Source organism: Saccostrea echinata, unplaced genomic scaffold (assembly GCF_033153115.1).
Source record: "Saccostrea echinata isolate AGI-Se365-2 ecotype Australia unplaced genomic scaffold, CSIRO_AGI_Sech_v1 ptg000009l, whole genome shotgun sequence".
NCBI lineage: Eukaryota > Metazoa > Mollusca > Bivalvia > Ostreida > Ostreidae > Saccostrea > Saccostrea echinata.
The window spans coordinates 673,454-693,656 of NW_026889758.1; the positions used below are offsets into that span (position 1 = coordinate 673,454).

At 35.5% G+C, this 20,203-nt stretch overlaps 1 protein-coding gene across 1 annotated transcript in view; it reads left to right on the forward strand.

Moving 5' to 3' along the window:
• The window catches only part of LOC133181562 (CST complex subunit CTC1-like), a 43,032-nt gene that overhangs the window by 20,739 nt on the left and 2,090 nt on the right, over window positions 1-20,203 (forward strand). Inside the window, exons 13-23 of the mRNA XM_061316051.1 lie at window positions 1,685-1,765; window positions 3,588-3,706; window positions 5,041-5,170; window positions 5,715-5,888; window positions 6,385-7,173; window positions 9,103-9,164; window positions 15,800-15,912; window positions 16,040-16,280; window positions 16,834-17,079; window positions 17,208-17,349; window positions 17,579-17,765. Coding sequence (XP_061172035.1) covers window positions 1,685-1,765; window positions 3,588-3,706; window positions 5,041-5,170; window positions 5,715-5,888; window positions 6,385-7,173; window positions 9,103-9,164; window positions 15,800-15,912; window positions 16,040-16,280; window positions 16,834-17,079; window positions 17,208-17,349; window positions 17,579-17,765 — 2,284 coding nt within the window. The remainder of the gene's footprint in view (window positions 1-1,684; window positions 1,766-3,587; window positions 3,707-5,040; window positions 5,171-5,714; window positions 5,889-6,384; window positions 7,174-9,102; window positions 9,165-15,799; window positions 15,913-16,039; window positions 16,281-16,833; window positions 17,080-17,207; window positions 17,350-17,578; window positions 17,766-20,203) is intronic.

Here is a 20,203-nt window from a genome sequence, read left to right on the forward strand (position 1 = left end):
TAAATATGAAGGGATGGTGGAATGGTCTTTAGGAAGTGTTCTCTTTAAAAATATAATGCATCAATTCGTCAAATTTTATATCTGTTTTTAACTCTTTATTCAGTTTCATTTTCTAAGAATGTGTCTATCAGAGTATCATGTGAGTATTCCATGCTGTGGTTGGATTTTTAGGTCACCTGAGTCACTCAGATGACCTATTGCTATCTGTTTTTGTCCGTCAGTGTTTGTTGTGCGTTGTGCGTCGTTAACATTTGAACATTTTTAGCTTCTTCTCTGAAACCGCTCAACCAATTTCAACCAATTTTGGCATATAGCATCTATGGGTGAAGGGGCACAAAAATTGTGATTTTTAATGGTCCCTGCCCCCCTGGGGCCTGAGGGGTGGGGCTAAAACCACCAAAATTAATGCAATCTTTAAAAATCTTCTTCTTTATTCCTGGACATCAAGCAGTCAAACTGTTGACATGATTGTAATAAGGATTGAGCCCTCTACCAAAATTGTGAAATTCATGGCCCCAGGGTCAGGGGTTGTGCTGCTAGGGTGGGGCTATATACATCATATAGTGAAAGTGCGTTATTTCTTTGAAAATCTTCTTCTCTGCTCCTGGGTATTAAATAAACTAACTAAGTACATAGTTATGTTGAACAAGACTGCCTCTTCCACAATTGTGAATTTCATGGCCCCTGGGTCAGGGGTTCTGGTGAAAGAGGGGGGGGGGGGGTCTCTATTGATTATATAGTGAAAATTCATAATTTCTTTCAAAATATTTTTTCTACTCCTGGTTACATGTATAAAGCAAAGAAACAAGTGTTTAGTTATGATGAGCAAGGATGCTTGTACAAAATTTTTAAAACTTGTGGTCCCAGGGGTTTTGTTGTTTCCGGGGGGGGGGGGGGGGGGGGGGGGGGCTCTATTTGATTATATAGTGAAAATGTGTGAATTCTTTGAAAATCTTCAACTAATTGCATAGTTATGATGATAAGGGTACCTCTTCCAAATTTGTAAATTTTCATGACCTCAGGTCATGGGTTCTGGTGTAAGGGTAGGGCTTTGTTAAATAGTGAAAATCTCCTCTACTCCTGGGCATATTGGAAGCAAACAGAGTAAAAGTTTTAATAAGCAAGGTATTTTTACCAGAATTTTGAACATCTGGACCATTTAGTAAAGTGTTCTGGTCCTGGCCAGGGCTCTATTAATTTGTATTCTACTGAGTGCCCAAAGTTATTCCCCTTTGTCATTCACCTTTGATAATTAATCACCGTAGATAATGTATTTGGAAGGTTAATAGAATAAGAGAGTTATGCAAGAACATTTATTGTATAATACAAAAAGTACTTTCATAGTTTTAATAATCAGGTAGACTTGGAAATAATAGATGAATAAAAATGAAACAAAAATAACTTATCTTTTTAAATTTTCTTCGAAGGCCAAGTGAGGCTAATGTGAGAGGTAATAATATAGACATTTTGTTAAAAGCCTGCATGGTAATAGTGATAAATGGGGGAAAGATAGAAAGATACTAGACCAATAATTTTGTTGATCTTAATCGTACTGTTTTCCTTGCTATTGGGCAACAAAGCTTCATTTATCAGTTTATGGATCCTCTAAATTGTTGTACTCAGGTGACCATTAAGGCCCTTGGGCCTCTTGTTATCTTAATCGCCTGATTTGCTGGAATTCCAGGTTCCAAAGATCTGTCTCCTTTGCTGTACCTGTAGCTGTATCCGTGTGTCTCAGTTCTCTGATCTCCCTCCACAACCAAAGGTAAGCTGTTTCCGTGAGTCTCAGTTTTCTGATCTCCCTCCACAAACAAAGGTAAGCTGTATCAGTGTGTTTCAGTTCTCTGATCTCCCTCCACAAACAAAGGTAAGCTGTATCAGTGTGTTTCAGTTCTCTAATCTCCCTCCACAAACAAAGGTAAGCTGTATCCAAGTGTCTCAGTTCTCTGATCTCCCTCCACAACCAAAGGTAAGCTGTATCCGTGTGTCAGTTCTCTGATCTCCCTCCACAAACAATGGTAAGCTGTATCAGTGAGTCTCAGTTTTCTGATCTCCCTCCACAACCAAAGGTAAGCTGTATCAGTGAGTCTCAGTTCTCTGATCTCCCTCCACAACCAAAGGTAAGCTGTATCCCTGTGTCTCAGTTCTCTGATCTCCCTCCACAAACAAAGGTAAGCTGTATCAGTGTGTTTCAGTTCTCTAATCTCCCTCCACAACCAAAGTTAAGCTGTATCCCTGTGTCTCAGTTCTCTGATCTCCCTCCACAAACAAAGGTAAGCTGTATCAGTGAGTCTCAGTTCTCTGATCTCCCTCCACAACCAAAGGTAAGCTGTTTCCGTGAGTCTCAGTTTTCTGATCTCCCTCCACAACCAAAGGTAAGCTGTATCCCTGTGTCTCAGTTCTCTGATCTCCCTCCACAAACAAAGGTAAGCTGTATCAGTGAGTCTCAGTTCTCTGATCTCCCTCCACAACCAAAGGTAAGCTGTATCCCTGTGTCTCAGTTCTCTGATCTCCCTCCACAAACAAAGGTAAGCTGTATCAGTGTGTTTCAGTTCTCTAATCTCCCTCCACAAACAATGGTAAGCTGTATCAGTGTGTTTCAGTTCCCTGATCTCCCTCCACAAACAAAGGTAAGCTGTATCAGTGTGTCTCAGTTCTCTGATCTCCCTCCACAACCAAAGGTAAGCTGTTTCCGTGAGTCTCAGTTTTCTGATCTCCCTCCACAAACAAAGGTAAGCTGTATCCCTGTGTCTCAGTTCTCTGATCTCCCACCACAAACAAAGGTAACCTGTATCAGTGTGTCTCGGTTCTCTAATCTCCCTCCACAAACAAAGGTAAGCTGTATCAGTGTGTCTCGGTTCTCGGATCTCCCTCCACAAACAAGGGTAAGCTGTATCCGTGTGTCAGTTCTTTGATCTCCCTCCACAAACAAAGGTAAGCTGTATCCGTGTGTCAGTTCTCTGATCTCCCACCACAAACAATGGTAAGCTGTATCAGTGTGTTTCAGTTCTCTAATCTCCCTCCACAAACAAAGGTAAGCTGTATCCGAGCGTCTCAGTTCTTTGATCTCCCTTCACAAACGGAGGTAAGAAAAAAATGTAAAATGTTCTTATTAACACACATATAATTCCAAGAAAAAATGTAGAATAAATTAAAAATGCTGTAAAATTTCTAACGGTGCATACATATTGATATTTCAAACAGACAATTGTTAGATAGTTAAGATAGTTAAGAAATGCTATTTTTATTGACATTGGAAATGTAAGGGATAATCCTTACTATATTATTTTTATTGATATATGGGGTATCCCTCACTATATTATTTTTATTGATAGTGAAGATGAATGGGGTATCCCTCACTATATTATTTATATTGATAGTGGAGATATACGGGGTATCCCTTCATATATTATTTATTTTGATAGTGGAGATGAATGGGGTATCCCTCACTATATTTATATTGAGAGTGGAGATGTATGGGGTATCCCTCACTATAATATTTATATTGAGAGTGTAGATATATGGGGTATCCCTCCGTATATTATTTATATTGATAGTATAGATATATGGGGTTGTGTCATTTGTAGAATGTAAAATTGTCTGAGTTTGTAAGATGCCAGCTATGGAGGTACTCATTCAGCAGCACACAGATGCTCCAGTTTATCAGATTCCTCATTTCCCTCTACACAAAGTTCACCACTCTCTGGTAAATATGAAGATTATAATGTACCCTTGATAAATATAGAATCTCCCATGATTTGTAGTTGGATATGATTTTTATCAAACGAGTTGTGTGTTTTTTATCCCCAAACCGTGGGGAGGGGATAAAAAACACACGAGTTGGATAAAGATCATATCTAACTACAAATTATGGGAGATTCTTTTTATCCCATGTTTTATACATCACTATCAATATTTTAAACTGTTTTTATATAGGAATCTACTTCATTTTACTTCATCACTTTTACGCAAAACCCATTGTGATGTCACAGCAGTGGGATATGAAAAAAAAAAATCCAATGAGCGATATCCATGGGATAAAATCCTATATCTGCACTTTTAGTCAAAGCAAGAAACTTTGTAAAAGTGTCCTAAATCCTACATATATAGTTTTAGCTAACCTGAACCAAAGTGTCCTAAATCCTACATATATAGTTTTAGCTAACCTGAACCAAAGTGTCCTAAATCCTACATATATAGTTTTAGCTAACCTGAACTAAAGTTTCAAGTGAGCTTTTCTGATCACTTGTTGTCTGTTAACTTTTCACATTTTCTACTTCTTCTCTAGGACTACTGAACCAATTTCAACCAATTTTTTCACAAAGCATCCTTTGGTGAAGAGGATAGAAGTTTGTTAAAATAAATGGTCATGTTCCTTTCAAAGGGGAGAAAATCAAGACAAAGCAAATATAGTTTGGTTGTCATAAAAAAATCTTCTTAAGAATAATCTTTCAGAAATTATGAAACTTTTGTGAAAGCTTCTGACATAGGGCAGATTAAAATTTGTTTAAGTCATGGCTGTGAAACTTTTGAACAATTGATGCTAGGGCTTTCATATTTCACATGTGTATTTACTGTGACAAGACCTTCTCTTGGATACCAAGTTTTGACCCTTTGTCCTTGACTTTGGAGTTTCACCAAGTTTTGAAAAACTTTAACCTTATCCATAACTTTTGAATGGTTGGTGCTAGGGCTTTCATATTTCACAGGTGTATTTCCTGTGACAAGGTCTTCTTTTGGGCACAATTAATTCTAACCATTTCATCATGACCTTGACATATGACTTACTTTTCAAAAAACTTAAACCTTCCCCATAACTTTTCAACGGTTGGTGCTAGGGCTTTCATGTTTCATAGTTATATTCCCTGAGACAAGACCTTTCTTCGGATAAGAACATTTTTATCTCTTGACCTTGGAGTTTGACAAGCATTTGAGAAAATATAACCTGTGCCATAAGCTGCCATAGGGAGGCATCAGTTTTCACAAACACATCTTCCCATTAGATTTGTACATAAATGAACTATAGGATTGTATTTGCAGTCCTCAATTCAATTGGTTGTTGAAGAGATACATGACTGACAGTGCTGATCTCCAGAAAAGAAATTACATGGAAGAATTCCTGTCCACCCCTCACAGCTGTTTTCTGTACAAATCCACACTAGAGATGGAGGTAAGTGATTTCCTGTAAGAGTTACCTCCCTTTTATTATTAAAGATAAGTTACCATTTATTGTACCCCCACAAACAAAATTTAGGGGGGTATATTGGAATCCCCATGTCTGTCTCTCTGTCCTTGTGTCTGTAGACAGAGACTCGGAGACTCTATCATGGATTTGTCTGAAAAATGTTACACTCATTATCCACCATATAAAGATGTGCATCTGATATTTTCATCATGATTTGATAATTTTTCTTCATTTTACAGGTGTTTTTTTTGTTTATGTAGATTTTAGACATAGAATCAAGGAAGTGCCTGTTGATACATCTGTAGAAAAAAAAATGTGAATTACAGCTTAAAACCAGGTCTTTAAAACCTGAAAAAAAGTCACCAATTATTTGAAAAAAGTTTAAAGACAAATCTAAGAGTTATTCATTAACTTTATTTAAAAACTATTAAAAAACTGTTGCAGCAATATTAGACAGTTTTTGTTTTGTTTAATTGTTTAACATTATTATCATTTTTTATCAGTATCTCAGTTTTGTATCTCATTTCAGCCCACATGTCCACTTTTCCCTACATTGGTTCTGTGTTCTGATATTAGTTTTGACACAAAAGCAATAGACAGACAAGGACACAATCTTATTCAGAGCCTGAGAAGCACAGACAGACTTAATACAGCCCTCTACTGGCTTTATCATACAGAGGATAACCAGGAGAATAAAACACAGGTAAAATGTCTATATTCTTTACAGGTATAAATGTATTCATGTGTATTGTATACAGGAATCAATGTGTATACATATTAATTATCAGTGTATAGTGCACTTTTATTAATGTATGATTTACATGAATCAAATATATAAAATATACAGGTATCAATTCATACATGTATATTGACTATTAAATCATAGAAAATGCTTTATGATTTATCTGCATTTTACTAACATTATGGTCATTTTAAACCATGCCTGAATTTTTTTGGAGGTTTATTTGATATATCTGTCCCTTAATTGCTTATTTTTGTTTACAAATAAACCAAAGGCAGCCTTAATAAGAGGTATCTCTTGTAGATCCTTCAGTGACAAAATAATAAAGAAAATCCCTCCTCTATTAAATCATAGAAAATTGATGCTTTTTAGTATCTGCATTTTACTAATGTTGTATTCATTAAACCATGCCTGATTTTATATTGGGGTTTGATTGGATGGATTATATTCATTTCAGGTTTTGATTGGCTACATAGATTTCAGTTCAAGGAGCAGTAAAATTCTTCTTCTAGATGATACAGGGTGTCACAAATGTCTAATATTAATGGAGCAGGAAAAGGAGCTGCATTCATTATCCTCATTAAATGGATGTTTAGTGGCTGTACAGAAGTACAGTGTGGTGTATGAAAAGTTCCAAATTTGTCAGTATCCAAACCTAGGTTCTTATGGAGAGGAGAAGTATGTCTCTGATGTCAGAGAGGAACTATATCTGACAATGTCCTTATCTGACATGGAGGTCCTGAAAGAGAATAAGAGAACTAGAGTAAGTGGTGAGGATAATGCAGTACGGTGTTGTATAATTCACAAGGAATCATTGTTATTGGAGGGAGTGAACTGTGGACAACCACGTCTTAGGTTTACAGCAGTTGGCTATTTCCTTGATAAGTCCTGGTCAGAAGAGAAGATTCACGGCTTTGTAGAGGAAGCTGTTAAGTTTTGGGACAATAGGAATGAAACAAATGGAATATCAAAGCAAGACTCTGATAATGCTAGGGGACAGGGTAGCCAAATGACAGCCACCCACATTCTTCTGTTCCAGGGTAGGGCTGTTCAATGGTATGAAGCGCTCCATCCTGGCCATATATACTGGTTCTCCTCAGAGGAGAAACTAGTACCCGACTCCACAAATTGCTCTCAGCAGTCTCTAAGGAAAGCAGGGAAGCAAGCTGGAGGGAAAATGTGTATCTGTGTCCCTGAGGACCTCTGGGTGACAGAGGAGCTGCTTAACTTTAGATGTACACAACTGGTAAAAATAAACTTATAATGTATATCCACAACACAACTGGTAAAAATAAACTTATAATGTATATCCACAACACAACCAGTAAAAATAAACTTATAATGTATATCACAGACCTGTCTACTCCCCAGATTTACCTGTAATTTTTTAAAAAAAAATATGACATTCTAAACATGATCTACAATTTTAAAGACAAGTCTTAAAATTTCCAGATTTTTCATCAGTTCAAGTTCTAAAATTATGACTAAACAACATTTTGCAATATAATTGCTTCAGTGAAAGTAAATCGTCAATCGATTTTAAAGCATTTAAATTACAATGAATAGATCCCCAAACTTCAAGACTGAGATTAACAGATTAGTTATGGAAATATTTTTAGACCTGTTTCTGTGGTGTCGGTGTCAAGAATGTCTTGAGTAAAGTGTTCCAAGGAATGCAAGAGTCGCCTGCTATAGCATCATTACAGATATGAATAAATCTAAAAGTGATCAGTCAGTCATTTTCACATTAAATTATAGCTCATACATTTGGCTGCAAAGAAAATCAAAGTACTGATACAGTACTGAAAGACGGAGTCAAATTAATAACATTCATGATTTTATATACTTCATTACTGTTGAAGATTTCTTTATAGTGCATTGTTACTAACTTTAAGAAAATTAAGAAATTTAAAATTCAGATGAAAATGAAAAAGTAAAAATCATAAACAAAATATTATATTCATATAAAATTTAGATTAACAGTTGGGAAACCTTATGACATTGTCCGAATTTACTAGGTCCAAAGTAATCTGCAATATTATCCTCAAACTACTTTTTCTTGTTTGATTTAGCATTTATGTCTTTTGACCAGTGCAATTTCTGCACTCTTTTGTTTAGTGTAGATTAAATTGAGTTGCCAAGTGCACGGCTTCCGTTTGAGACCTTGACTGACAGTAAAACAATAGACGAGGTCAAGTGCCCCGTCTAAATATACCTGGGGATATTAAGACTGCGATAGAGTAGCGTTAGTCATAAAGTAAGACAAATATGATTCAGAATTTCCTCAGTGTATTCTATTGTTTAATTCAACAATCCATCAGATTCTTAACTAGAAAGAGATTCCAGTCTGTCTATATCGAATTGTCCGTCTATATTTTGGTATACTGATCCTGATGTATTTTCATAGTATTTAAAGTTCATTTTGTGTGAATTGTATTTCAAACAGTTTAAAAGTAAAATATCATTACCTCATCAACATGTAATATAAATGCTAGTTATCAAAGCCCTGCATCTCAAAATTCAGAAGACAAGATAAATTAACCATTCAGATTATTTGTGAAAAGTAGGTCAAAGGTCAGGTGGACTTAAACGCTGGTATTATAATAATGTCTTATGACAAACAATGCACATGCTAAACAGAACAGATTTACCTCTCAAATGTCCAAAATATCCTGTACATCAGCATTAGGATTATTTTGAAAAGTAGGTCAAAGGTCAAGTTGAAGGTCACCAGGTCAGTAACCATGGTATTTTACCAAAGTTATGGTGCCAAGCAATACATGACAAAAATATCAAATCCATACCTCTTATAATTCTCAAGACATAAGGTATATGACAGATGGACAGACAAGACAGACAGACCCTGGGTAAAGTGATCCCAAAGTTTCGCTCTGCTCTGCAGGTGACACAAAAATGTTGTTTTAGGTAAACTCGCTTAAATTTTCTGCATCAAGAGTAGAAAAATTATCTGCATAAAAATTGAATCTTATGGACAAACAGGTAAGCAGGTCTGATATCACTTAGAAGAATAGAATATTTTGTTTTTTGACATTTTCACTATTCTGAACGCTGGATGTAAATATTTAGTTTTCTCCAAATCTTGACAATTTAAAAACTTGAAGTTGTATTTCATGACACATGATCATAATGTAAATCATTTTTACTGCATTTTCAGAGATGCTGTGTTTGTTTGAATATCTGTCCAGTCACAGACATAAGTGAAATCCTCAAAGACAAGTGAGTTATTTTAGGCTAGAAACCAATAATTTAAAGCTTAAAACTTCAACTGTTTTTGTTTTATTTTTAGCTTGATTGGTCAGCGACCAAATGTCTACCTTTAAAGAATTTTCTATCAAAATGCATCTTCACAAGTGAAGAGTTTTCAGTCCTTTTGCTATCCACAAACCCTTGGCAGATTACACTGCTAAAACTGGCTACATGAGCAACATCTTCCGGACGCATTAAATTTTAACTCTGATCCCAGCCAATCAGGTTTCGGTTTTCAAATCGTAGTTCGGTGTCCATTGTTAGAAATGGAGATGTACACGAAAGCAGAGATTAAAGAACTACAGGAGGAAAATAAAGGTTAATTAATGAACGAAGATAGATATGAAGTGAGAATATAACTTATACATGTTCACAAGAATATGGAGTAGCAAAATGTTTATAGATGATTGTTTATCTGTTTTTCTAAATGATGTAATGTGACATGAAAGCTTTCTACTCATTGGTTCCAAGATTCCAAGGGTCTAGCATTGAAGAAACAATGTACATGTATCAGCTGATGTTTTAATGGCATTATCTGCCAAGGGTTTTGTGGGGAGTAAAGCAGACCAATAACCCTTGGCTTGTGAAGATGAATGTTACTCCGCCAACTTTTTTGTCAAATTTAAATACAATTTAGAACATGAAAGATGCACACAAGTTATATATATTAAAATACTTAATTCGGATATTTTTTTATTTTATTGAACCATGTTGCAATGTTGACTAAAATTTGAAAATTGCTTCTTATTCTACATGTTATTTCAATGAGAATTTTACATAAAATACCCTAAGCTAACTAATTCTGTATATCAAATTTTCATTTAGGCAGTGTTGCCATGGTAATAAAAAATAGAATTAAATGTGAAATTCTTACAAATTGCTACTCCTCATGCAATTAAAAAAAATCTTGCTATACAGTTTGACAACACCTAGATGCATAATGCTGGTTTTTAGCTCACCTGAGCCGAAGGCTCAAGTGAGCTTTTCTGATCACTTTTTGTCCGTCGTCCGTCTGTCCGTCCGTCCGTCTGTCCGTCTGTAAACTTTTCACATTTTCGACTTCTTCTCAAGAACCACTGGGCCAAATTCAACCAAACTTGCCACAAAGTATCCTTGGGTGAAGGGGATTCAAGTTTGTTCAAATGAAGGGCCACGCCCTCTTTCAAGGGGAGATAATTAGGAATTAGTGAAAAAATAATGGCATCATTTAAAAATCTTCTTCTCAAGAACCACTGGGCCAGGAAAGATGAAACTTATGTGGAAACATCCTCAGGTAGTGTAGATTCAAGTTTGTTCAAATCATGACCCCAGGGGGTAGGGAGGGGCCACAATGGGGGATCAAAGTTTTACATAGAAATATATAGGAAAATTTCTTTAAAAATCTTCTTAAGAACAGCAAAGCCATGATTGGTCATAATTATATGGAAGCATCCTCAGGTAGTGTAGATTCAAGTTTGTTCAAATCATGACCCCCGGGGGTAGGGTGGGGCCACAATGGGGGATCAAAGTTTTACATAGAAATATATAGGAAAATATCTTTAAAAATTTTCTTCTTAAGAACAGCAAAGCCATGATTGGTCATAATTATATGGAAGCATCCTCAGGTAGTGTAGATTCAAGTTTGTTCAAATCATGACCCCCGGGGGTAGGGTGGGGCCACAATGGGGGATCAAAGTTTTACGTAGAAATATATAGGAAAATATCTTTAAAAATCTTCTTCTTAAGAACAGCAAAGCCATGATTGGTCATATTTATATGGAAGCATCCTCAGGTAGTGTAGATTCAAGTTTGTTCAAATCATGACCCCTGGGGATAGGGTGGGGCCACAATGGGGGATCAAACTTTTACATAGAAATATACAGGAAAAAATCTTTTTCTCAGGAACAGAAAAGCCTGCATTAGTAAATTTGATATGGAGGCATCCTTGGGTAGTGTAGAATGAAATTTGTTCAAATCATGACCCCCGGGGGTAGGGTGGGGCCACAATGGGGGATCAAAGTTTTACATAGAAATATATAGGAAAATTTCTTTAAAAATTTTCTTCTTAAGAACAGCAAAGCCATGATTGGTCATATTGATATGGAAGCATCCTCAGGTAGTGCAGATTCAAGTTTGTTCGAATCATGACCCCCGGGGGTAGGGTGGGGCCACAATGGGGGATCAAAGTTTTAAATAGAAATATATAGGAAAATATTTTTAAAAATCTTCTTCTTAAGAACAGCAAAGCCATGATTGGTCATATTTATATGGAGGCATCCTCAGGTAGTTTAGATTCAAGTTTGTTTAAATCATGACCCCCGGGTATAGGGTGGGGCCACAATGGGGGATCAAAGTTTTACATAGAAATACATAGGAAAATATCTTTAAAAATCTTCTTCTTAAGAACAGCAAAGCCATAATTAGTCATATTTATATGGAAGCATCCTCTGGTAGTGTAGATTCAAATTTGTTCAAATCATGACCCCCGGGGGTAGGGTGGGGCCACAATGGGGGATCAAAGTTTTACATAGAAATATACAGGAAAAAATCTTTTTCTCAGGAACAGAAAAGCCATGATTAGTAAATTTGATATGGAGGCATCCTTGGGTAGTGTAGAATGAAATTTGTTCAAATCATGACCCCCGGGGGTAGGGTGGGGCCACAATGGGGGATCAAAGTTTTACATAGAAATATATAGGAAAATTTCTTTAAAAATTTTCTTCTTAAGAACAGCAAAGCCATGATTGGTCATATTGATATGGAAGCATCCTCAGGTAGTGCAGATTCAAGTTTGTTCGAATCATGACCCCCGGGGGTAGGGTGGGGCCACAATGGGGGATCAAAGTTTTACGTAGAAATATATAGGAAAATATCTTTAAAAATCTTCTTCTTAAGAACAGCAAAGCCATGATTGGTCATATTTATATGGAAGCATCCTCAGGTAGTGTAGATTCAAGTTTGTTCAAATCATGACCCCTGGGGATAGGGTGGGGCCACAATGGGGGATCAAACTTTTACATAGAAATATACAGGAAAAAATCTTTTTCTCAGGAACAGAAAAGCCTGCATTAGTAAATTTGATATGGAGGCATCCTTGGGTAGTGTAGAATGAAATTTGTTCAAATCATGACCCCCGGGGGTAGGGTGGGGCCACAATGGGGGATCAAAGTTTTACATAGAAATATATAGGAAAATTTCTTTAAAAATTTTCTTCTTAAGAACAGCAAAGCCATGATTGGTCATATTGATATGGAAGCATCCTCAGGTAGTGCAGATTCAAGTTTGTTCGAATCATGACCCCCGGGGGTAGGGTGGGGCCACAATGGGGGATCAAAGTTTTACATAGAAATATATAGGAAAATTTCTTTAAAAATTTTCTTCTTAAGAACAGCAAAGCCATGATTGGTCATATTGATATGGAAGCATCCTCAGGTAGTGCAGATTCAAGTTTGTTTAAATCATGACCCCCGGGGGTAGGGTGGGGCCACAATGGGGGATCAAAGTTTTAAATAGAAATATATAGGAAAATATTTTTAAAAATCTTCTTCTTAAGAACAGCAAAGCCATGATTGGTCATATTTATATGGAGGCATCCTCAGGTAGTTTAGATTCAAGTTTGTTTAAATCATGACCCCCGGGTATAGGGTGGGGCCACAATGGGGGATCAAAGTTTTACATAGAAATACATAGGAAAATATCTTTAAAAATCTTCTTCTTAAGAACAGCAAAGCCATAATTAGTCATATTTATATGGAAGCATCCTCTGGTAGTGTAGATTCAAATTTGTTCAAATCATGACCCCCGGGGGTAGGGTGGGGCCACAATGGGGGATCAAAGTTTTACATAGAAATATACAGGAAAAAATCTTTTCCTCAAGAACAGAAAAGCCATGATTAGTAAAATTGATATGGAGGCATCCTTGGGTAGTGTAGAATGAAATTTGTTCAAATGAGGGACCCCGGGGGTAGAGTGGGGCCAATGGGGGATCAAATTTTTACAAATGAATATATGGGAAAAAATCTTCTGCTCAAGAACAGAATGCCATTTGTTATATTGATATGAAAGCATCATCAGGTAGTTTAAAATTCAACCCCCCCCCTTTAACTTTTCAATACTTAACTGATTTTTGCTTTTTTTCCCTAGCCAATGTGCTCAGGTGAGCGATGTGGCCCATGGGCCTCTTGTTAACATCCCTAACAGTGTTTCAAGGTTACTAAAAATAATATTCATTCAAAATACTTTTCCTCTAAAGGAAGACTGTTCTTTGTGTTTTCTTATGAATTGCCACGGTTTATACTAAACATAGTTTGATTATTTAGTGTATTACATCAATTCATTAGTATTTAAGCCATTAGTGGCTACACAAAGAATAAGGAATTCTTTAATTTGTATTTTTACATTTTTGGAATATCAATAAAACTTGGTACTCAAATAGACTATATGTATAGCATATAGCAAGGTTCTTTATTTTGTTAAATAGTTAAAATTTTGTTGAATAATCTTGGTTTTTATTATACCCCTCACAAATAAAGTTTGGGGGGGGGGGGTTATATAGGAATCATCTTGTCCGTCCGTCTGTCTAGGTGGCTGTCTGTGCAAACGTGTCTGGTCCATATCTTTCTTAGAGGAACATTAGAATCTACTACTTCACACAACAATTGTTCATGACCTGAGGGTGTGTCATGACCTTGACCCAAGGTCATTTGGGCAAGTTCAAGGTCACTGAAAAAGTTCATAATTCATGTCCGGTCCATATCTTTCTTATAGATAAACTTGGTGAGTTCCCATTTTACACAAAAATTTGCTTATGACCAGAGAGTGTGTCCTGACCTTGACCCAAGGTCATTTGGACAAGTTCAAGGTCAATAACAGAAAAAGTTCGTAATTCGTGTCCGGTCCATATCTTTCTTATGGATAAACTTGGTGAATTTCCGCTTCACACAAAGATTGCTTATGACCTGAGGGTGTGTCCTGACCTTGACCTGAGGTTATTTGGTTAAGTTCAAGGCCACTAATTTGTGTCGGGACCTTATCTTCCTTATGGAGAATAATGTTGGGAGTTTCCACTTCACACAAAGTCATGATCTTGACCTATAATCACTGTAGAAAAAATGGATAAATAATGCATCCATACCTTCCAATAGAGAAATACTTGAAAAATTGTTATTTATTTTTTCAATGTTATAAAAAAAAACAATGTTATTATTAGTATTAATATTTTATTAAGCTGCTCCGTAGTTTCATTCATTAAAAAAATATAATGGGCAATTACTGGTAAATTTTCACTCTAAATGTTTAAACAAATTGTGAACACCTCTTAGATCCATCAAATTATAAGTATTAGTGACTTGGTGCCTTCTCTAAAAAAATCCCAGCGGGGGTATTTGTCCATTTTAGACAGTTCTAGTTAGCTCTACTACCAGAAGGGCTTACGCAATAGTAAGGTGTCTGTCTGTCTAGCTGTCAGTCTGTCTGTAAACCATAACTTGGTACACAAGTAGACTACACTAAGATATATAATTCTGTACATCGATTTTTGATTTTGAGGAATGGTGTTACCATGGTTACTACAAATAAAAATTTCTATAAAATACTTTAAAAACACCACCCCTACATTTTTGTCTGATTTCAATATAACTTGGCACACAAGTAGACTACACTAAGCTACATAATTTTTATTATCAGTTTTTGATTTTGATGAACTGTGTTGCCATGGTTAATAACATTTCTGTGAACTACTTTCAAAACACTACTCCTCCTACAGTTTTGGTCTGATTTCAATGCACGCAAATAGATGTCACTAAGCTTTTAAATTCATTTTATCAGTTTTTGATTTCAATGAATGGTATTGCCATGGTTACTTAAAATAGAAATTCTTGGAAATACTTTCAAAATGCTACTTTTCCTACAGTTATAGTCTGATTTCAAAATAATTTGGCACACAAGTAGATTACATTGAAGTACATAATTCTGTATATTGGATTTTGATTTTTGTGAAGTGTTGCCATTGTTACTAAAAATAGAAATTTCTGAAAAATGCTTTCAAAAGGCTACTCCTCCTACAGTTTTAGTCTGATTGCAATAAATCTTGCCACAAAAAGAGACTAAACCAAGGACCATTATTCTGTGTATTGCTGTTGCAAAGTTTCAGTGCAAGTGCTACTTTTCTCTTTCTTTGTTATAAGTACAAACCTGTTGAGCAACAGTCTCATTAGAGACTTCTGGTTTTAAATGGAATAGTCTGAGAAATTCTTCTATTAAATTGAAATTCCTTTTTTTTTTTTTTTTTTTTTACAATTTTGGTTTAATTTCTATAAAATGAGGTACAAATTAAAAAAATAATAAAGATACATAACTTTGTTAAAATGAAAGAAGTTAAAAACATGTTTCAGTCCACATGAAATCTTTCTCATCCACAGTTGTATTTTTAAAGCAGTAGAGCTAAAGTTCAGTCAAGAGACTTCTGGTTTGTTTTAAATTTGTTTTGAAGAATTTTTATTTTATGTCGAACAGTTTCTCTGCTCAAATCATGAGAAAAGGAAAGAATTAAAAGCAGAATTTTATTAACAATCAACTCAGATTGTGAGTTGGGAGAAGAAAATAAAGAATTTTTATTTTATCAACAGTTGTTCTGCTCAGATCGTGAGTTTGGAGGGAAGAATTAAGAGTAGAAGACACCTGTCTGGGGAGAACAAACCATTTTACATGAAAACTTGCAAAAGTACCTGCTCACAGCTTTGTAAGCCTTCTGTTGACCAGTGTATAATACACAGAATAGAGTATAATAATATCTGAAAATTAATTAAAATGTGGGTACATTTATTGTTTCATATATTAGATATTAACATTGTATATTGTTTTTGTAGGTGTATCCACCCTGGATAACCAGAAGATAAGTTTAGTGGTGTCCAGTCTGACGGGAGCGGAGGAGGTGGTGGTTTATATGACCCTAAACAACATCAGTTATCCCCTTGGTCTTCTTCCTGGTCATGTGATCAGGTTTCACAACCTGGAAAGAAAAATATCCCATAGTGGCTCTGTTTACTGTCAGTATGTGGTAATATCCTCAGTGAGGGTCCTATCAACTGAGTCACAACACCTTGATGGGTAAGTGGCATTTCTAATAAGATCTTTAATGGGGGGGGGGGGGGGGGGGGGGATTGACAAGTTTCTTAAATCTCTCTTACATGTCTGCTTACTTTGTGCTCTTCTTATTTTAAGGGCCCTCTCTACACTGAAGGAAAATAATCTTCTGACATTGGGAAAATTATTTTGTATAAAGATGTAAATATTAAGTTCATCTTTGTAAATTTTCAACATTGTTTGGCATTTCTCCCAGGAAAAATGTTCAAAGAAGATGGAATATTGATGAACAGAAATCACTGTTGTTCACTTATATGGTGGTAATACATCAAATAAAGTGCTCAGTGGATTTATCTTGGCCTTTTAAAATGTTACGAAAGCTTTCCTAATAAATTGATTACAAATTGAGTAATTCACTATAGATTTCAATTAATTCTATTTTAGATCCAAGGGCAGATTACTTTAATTGTATTAAAATACCACAAAATCAGAACTCCTTAGTGTTCAGTGTATAAAGGGTACTTATAGTTTAAAAATACATGTACCTTAGATTATGTCATATATTTTATTTATCTAGTGAAGTGAAAAATAAAGAGACAAAAGATGCAACATCCTTATGGGAGGATGTTCCTCTTCAAAGACTCTATGAGGGATGGAGATCACCAGGCCTAACAAGAATACAGACTGTTTGTCATATCCACAATATAACAAAGCTAGCATTTAAGAGCACCTGTCTCAACTGTAGTTCTGTGATACACCAGGGAACATGTACAAATCGCCTCTGTGATCCTGGTCACGGCACCAATTTCTCAGCTTCTGCTTGGTACTCATTGTTGGCTGAACATTAATATAATCAGGAAGAATTTAACACAAGTTTATTGTTATGTGGAAAGGTTTTTCCCAGTGTTTTGTTCAGGATGGTAACACTTTGGTTTAATTCTTTATTTCCAGTTTTTCTGTAGATGATGGGACATCATTTGCCAGTGTAAAGTGTTACAATACAGTTGTTCAGAGACTCTTAGAATTAACAGACATGGAATGGTCAAGTTTGGAGGATGCTGTGAAGTATCAAGGAGACATTTTCCTCACTTCAGTAATATTATATTCAGATCATACCCCATAATGTAGAATGATTATTCAAAAATTTCTTGTGAGATTAGCCTCAAAAATGTTAAAAAAGTATTTAATAATCAAGTGGAATTGACTGAAATCAGATATTAATATCCTGGACATATATTATTGTAAATTTCAGTAACAGTTTAAAACAGTTTATTGTAGCTTTAAGTTCTTCCCAAAGCTGTTTCTATCATATTCATTTTCAGAATTGTAGCTATGAAAGCAATTTGGAGCAGTTTCTACAGCTGTTACGGGAAGGAAATCACCTTCATCAGCCCAAAAATTTACTGCTACAAGTAGACAAACACCACACATCCAGAGAGATTTTACAGCTTGACAAACACCAAAACTCCAGGGAGATGCTGTATAACATTGACAAGGCTTCTATTTCAGGTCAGACTGGGGTTATTTTTCTACTGATTGTAAAGTACAATAGAAGCAATAATAGAACTACAGGCAAGCCTCCTTAATCTGGAGACCTTCCACATTGAAATCTGTGGGAAACCTAACATTTACATCTACCAAATATATGTTTTAGTCATTCGAATTCTTAATTAATCAGGGCAATTTGCTTTGGAACACATGCATCCAGATTAACAAACATTGATTATTAAACAAAACAGTGTTGCACTGTTGCCTCTTTAGTTATTTTCTGCATTTTTTTTTGAGGTCATAATAAGTCATGTGACCTGTTGCTATCCCTTCTCAATTCTTGTTCGTAAACTTGTTAGGTCACCATGGTCACCCAAGTCACTCAGGTGACGTATTGCTATCTGTTGTCGTGTGTTGACATATGAACATTTTTAGCTTATTCTCTTGAACTATCAAACCAATTTCAACCAATTTTGACATAGAGCATCAATGGGCAAAAGGGTACAAAGTTTTGAATTTCATGGTCCCTGCCCCCTGGGGCATTAGGCATGGGGCTGAAACCATCAAAATTAGTGCTTTCTTTAAAAATCTTTTTTACTCCTGGACATCAAGAGTCAAACTGTTGGCGTGATTGTTAAAAGCATTGAGCTCTCTATCAAAATTGTGATATTCATGGCCCCAGGGTCAGGGTTTCTGGAGTTAGGGTGGGGCTCTAATGATCATATAGTGAAAATGAATAAATTCTTTAAAAAACTTCATCTCTCCCCCTGCAGAATAACTAAGTGCATGGTTATGTTGATCAAGGGTGCTTTCCAAAATTGTAAAATACAGGTTGAGTGGTTCTGCAGGAAGGGGGGGGGGGCGCTATTTTATATATAGTGGAATTGTATTATTTCCTTTAAATTCTTCTTCTCTGCTCCTGTGTATTAAACAAACAAACAAAGAGCATAGTTATTATAAGCAAGGGTTCCTCTTCCAAATTTTTGAATTGCATAGCCCCCATGTCTGGAGTTCTGGTGTTGGGGCAGGGCTCTATTGATTATATAGTGAAAATGCATTTATTTTTATTTAAATTTTCTTCTCTGCTCCTTTGTATTAAGCAGATAAACGAAGTGCATGGTTATGATGAGCAAGGATGCTTCTTTCAAAATTGTGAAATTTGTGCCCCAGGGTCAAGGGTTCAGGGGGTTGGGAGGGTCTGTTTTAAATATAGTTAAAATGCATTATTTCTTTAAAAATCTTCTTTGCTCCTGGGCGTCTAGCAGGCAAACAGAGTATATAAAGTTGTAATGAGCAAGGATGTTTTAACCAGATTTTTGAAATTCTGCACCACTTGGTCAATTTATAAAGAGGTTAATCCCCTTTGCTATTCACCTATGATAATTAATCACTGTAAATACTGTAATTGAAAGGTCGATTGAATAACAGAATTAAACAAGAAATTTTATAATATTTAATACAAAAAGTACTTTCATACTTTTTAATGGTCAGGTAGACTTGTAAATAACAGATAAATAAAAATGGGACAAAAATATCTTATCTTTGTACATTAAATGTTCTTCAAAGACCAAGAGAGGACAGTGTGAGAGGGGAATGAGATGATTTTACTAATAGTGTTCAAGAACTATTGTCTTATTTAGTCCGCATGGGGATAGTAACAAATGGGGGCAAGTAAATAGATCAATTTTAAGATTTGTTACTGAGCACTAAATTATTTTGTTTATCCCTGATCATCATATTTCTCTAGCTTTTTGGCAACATAGTTTCATTTATCAGCTTATTTTGTTTCATTTTGTCTTCAATCTTTGGATCCTTTACAGTTTACATTAAACTCAGGTGACCGTTTAGGCCTTTGGGTCTCTTTTTATTCTTTTTTTTCTGCAGTATGAGTGATCTGCTCTTAAATCAAAAATAAAAAAGAAATCTACGGTGTATTACTCAATTCATAGTCAAAAGAAGCATTCTAAATATTTGTTTTTAAACCGAGGCAAGCAACTGATAAATAAGTTGATGTAACAGGGATTTCAACAACCTTGTTTAAAGTCAGCATTTCGTAAATTCTGTGGTTGTTATAATGAACTTGTTAACAAGTATAACCTATCACTGGGTCGAATTTCGGCTGACGTGTTTCAAACCAATTGTTAAGCCTTTGTTTATTCCAAATTTGACTACAGAATGTTCTGTCTACCTGATCAAATACATAGGGCTCATGGCAAGTGTGACCAGTCAATAGGGGATGCTTACTCCTCCTAGGTACCTGATCCCAGCTGGAATTTCCAGGATCCATGTTTTATGCCCTGTTCACAGATTTGTATTGTTTGTAGATTGTTTGAGATCAATCACTGTTCTTTATAAATAAAATTTTAGGATTCTAGAATTGACTATAATTGAGTGCAAGTAAAGTGTTCAATTAATTTGCATTTTCCCCATAAGTCTAGTAGCCTATGTTATGAAATAGA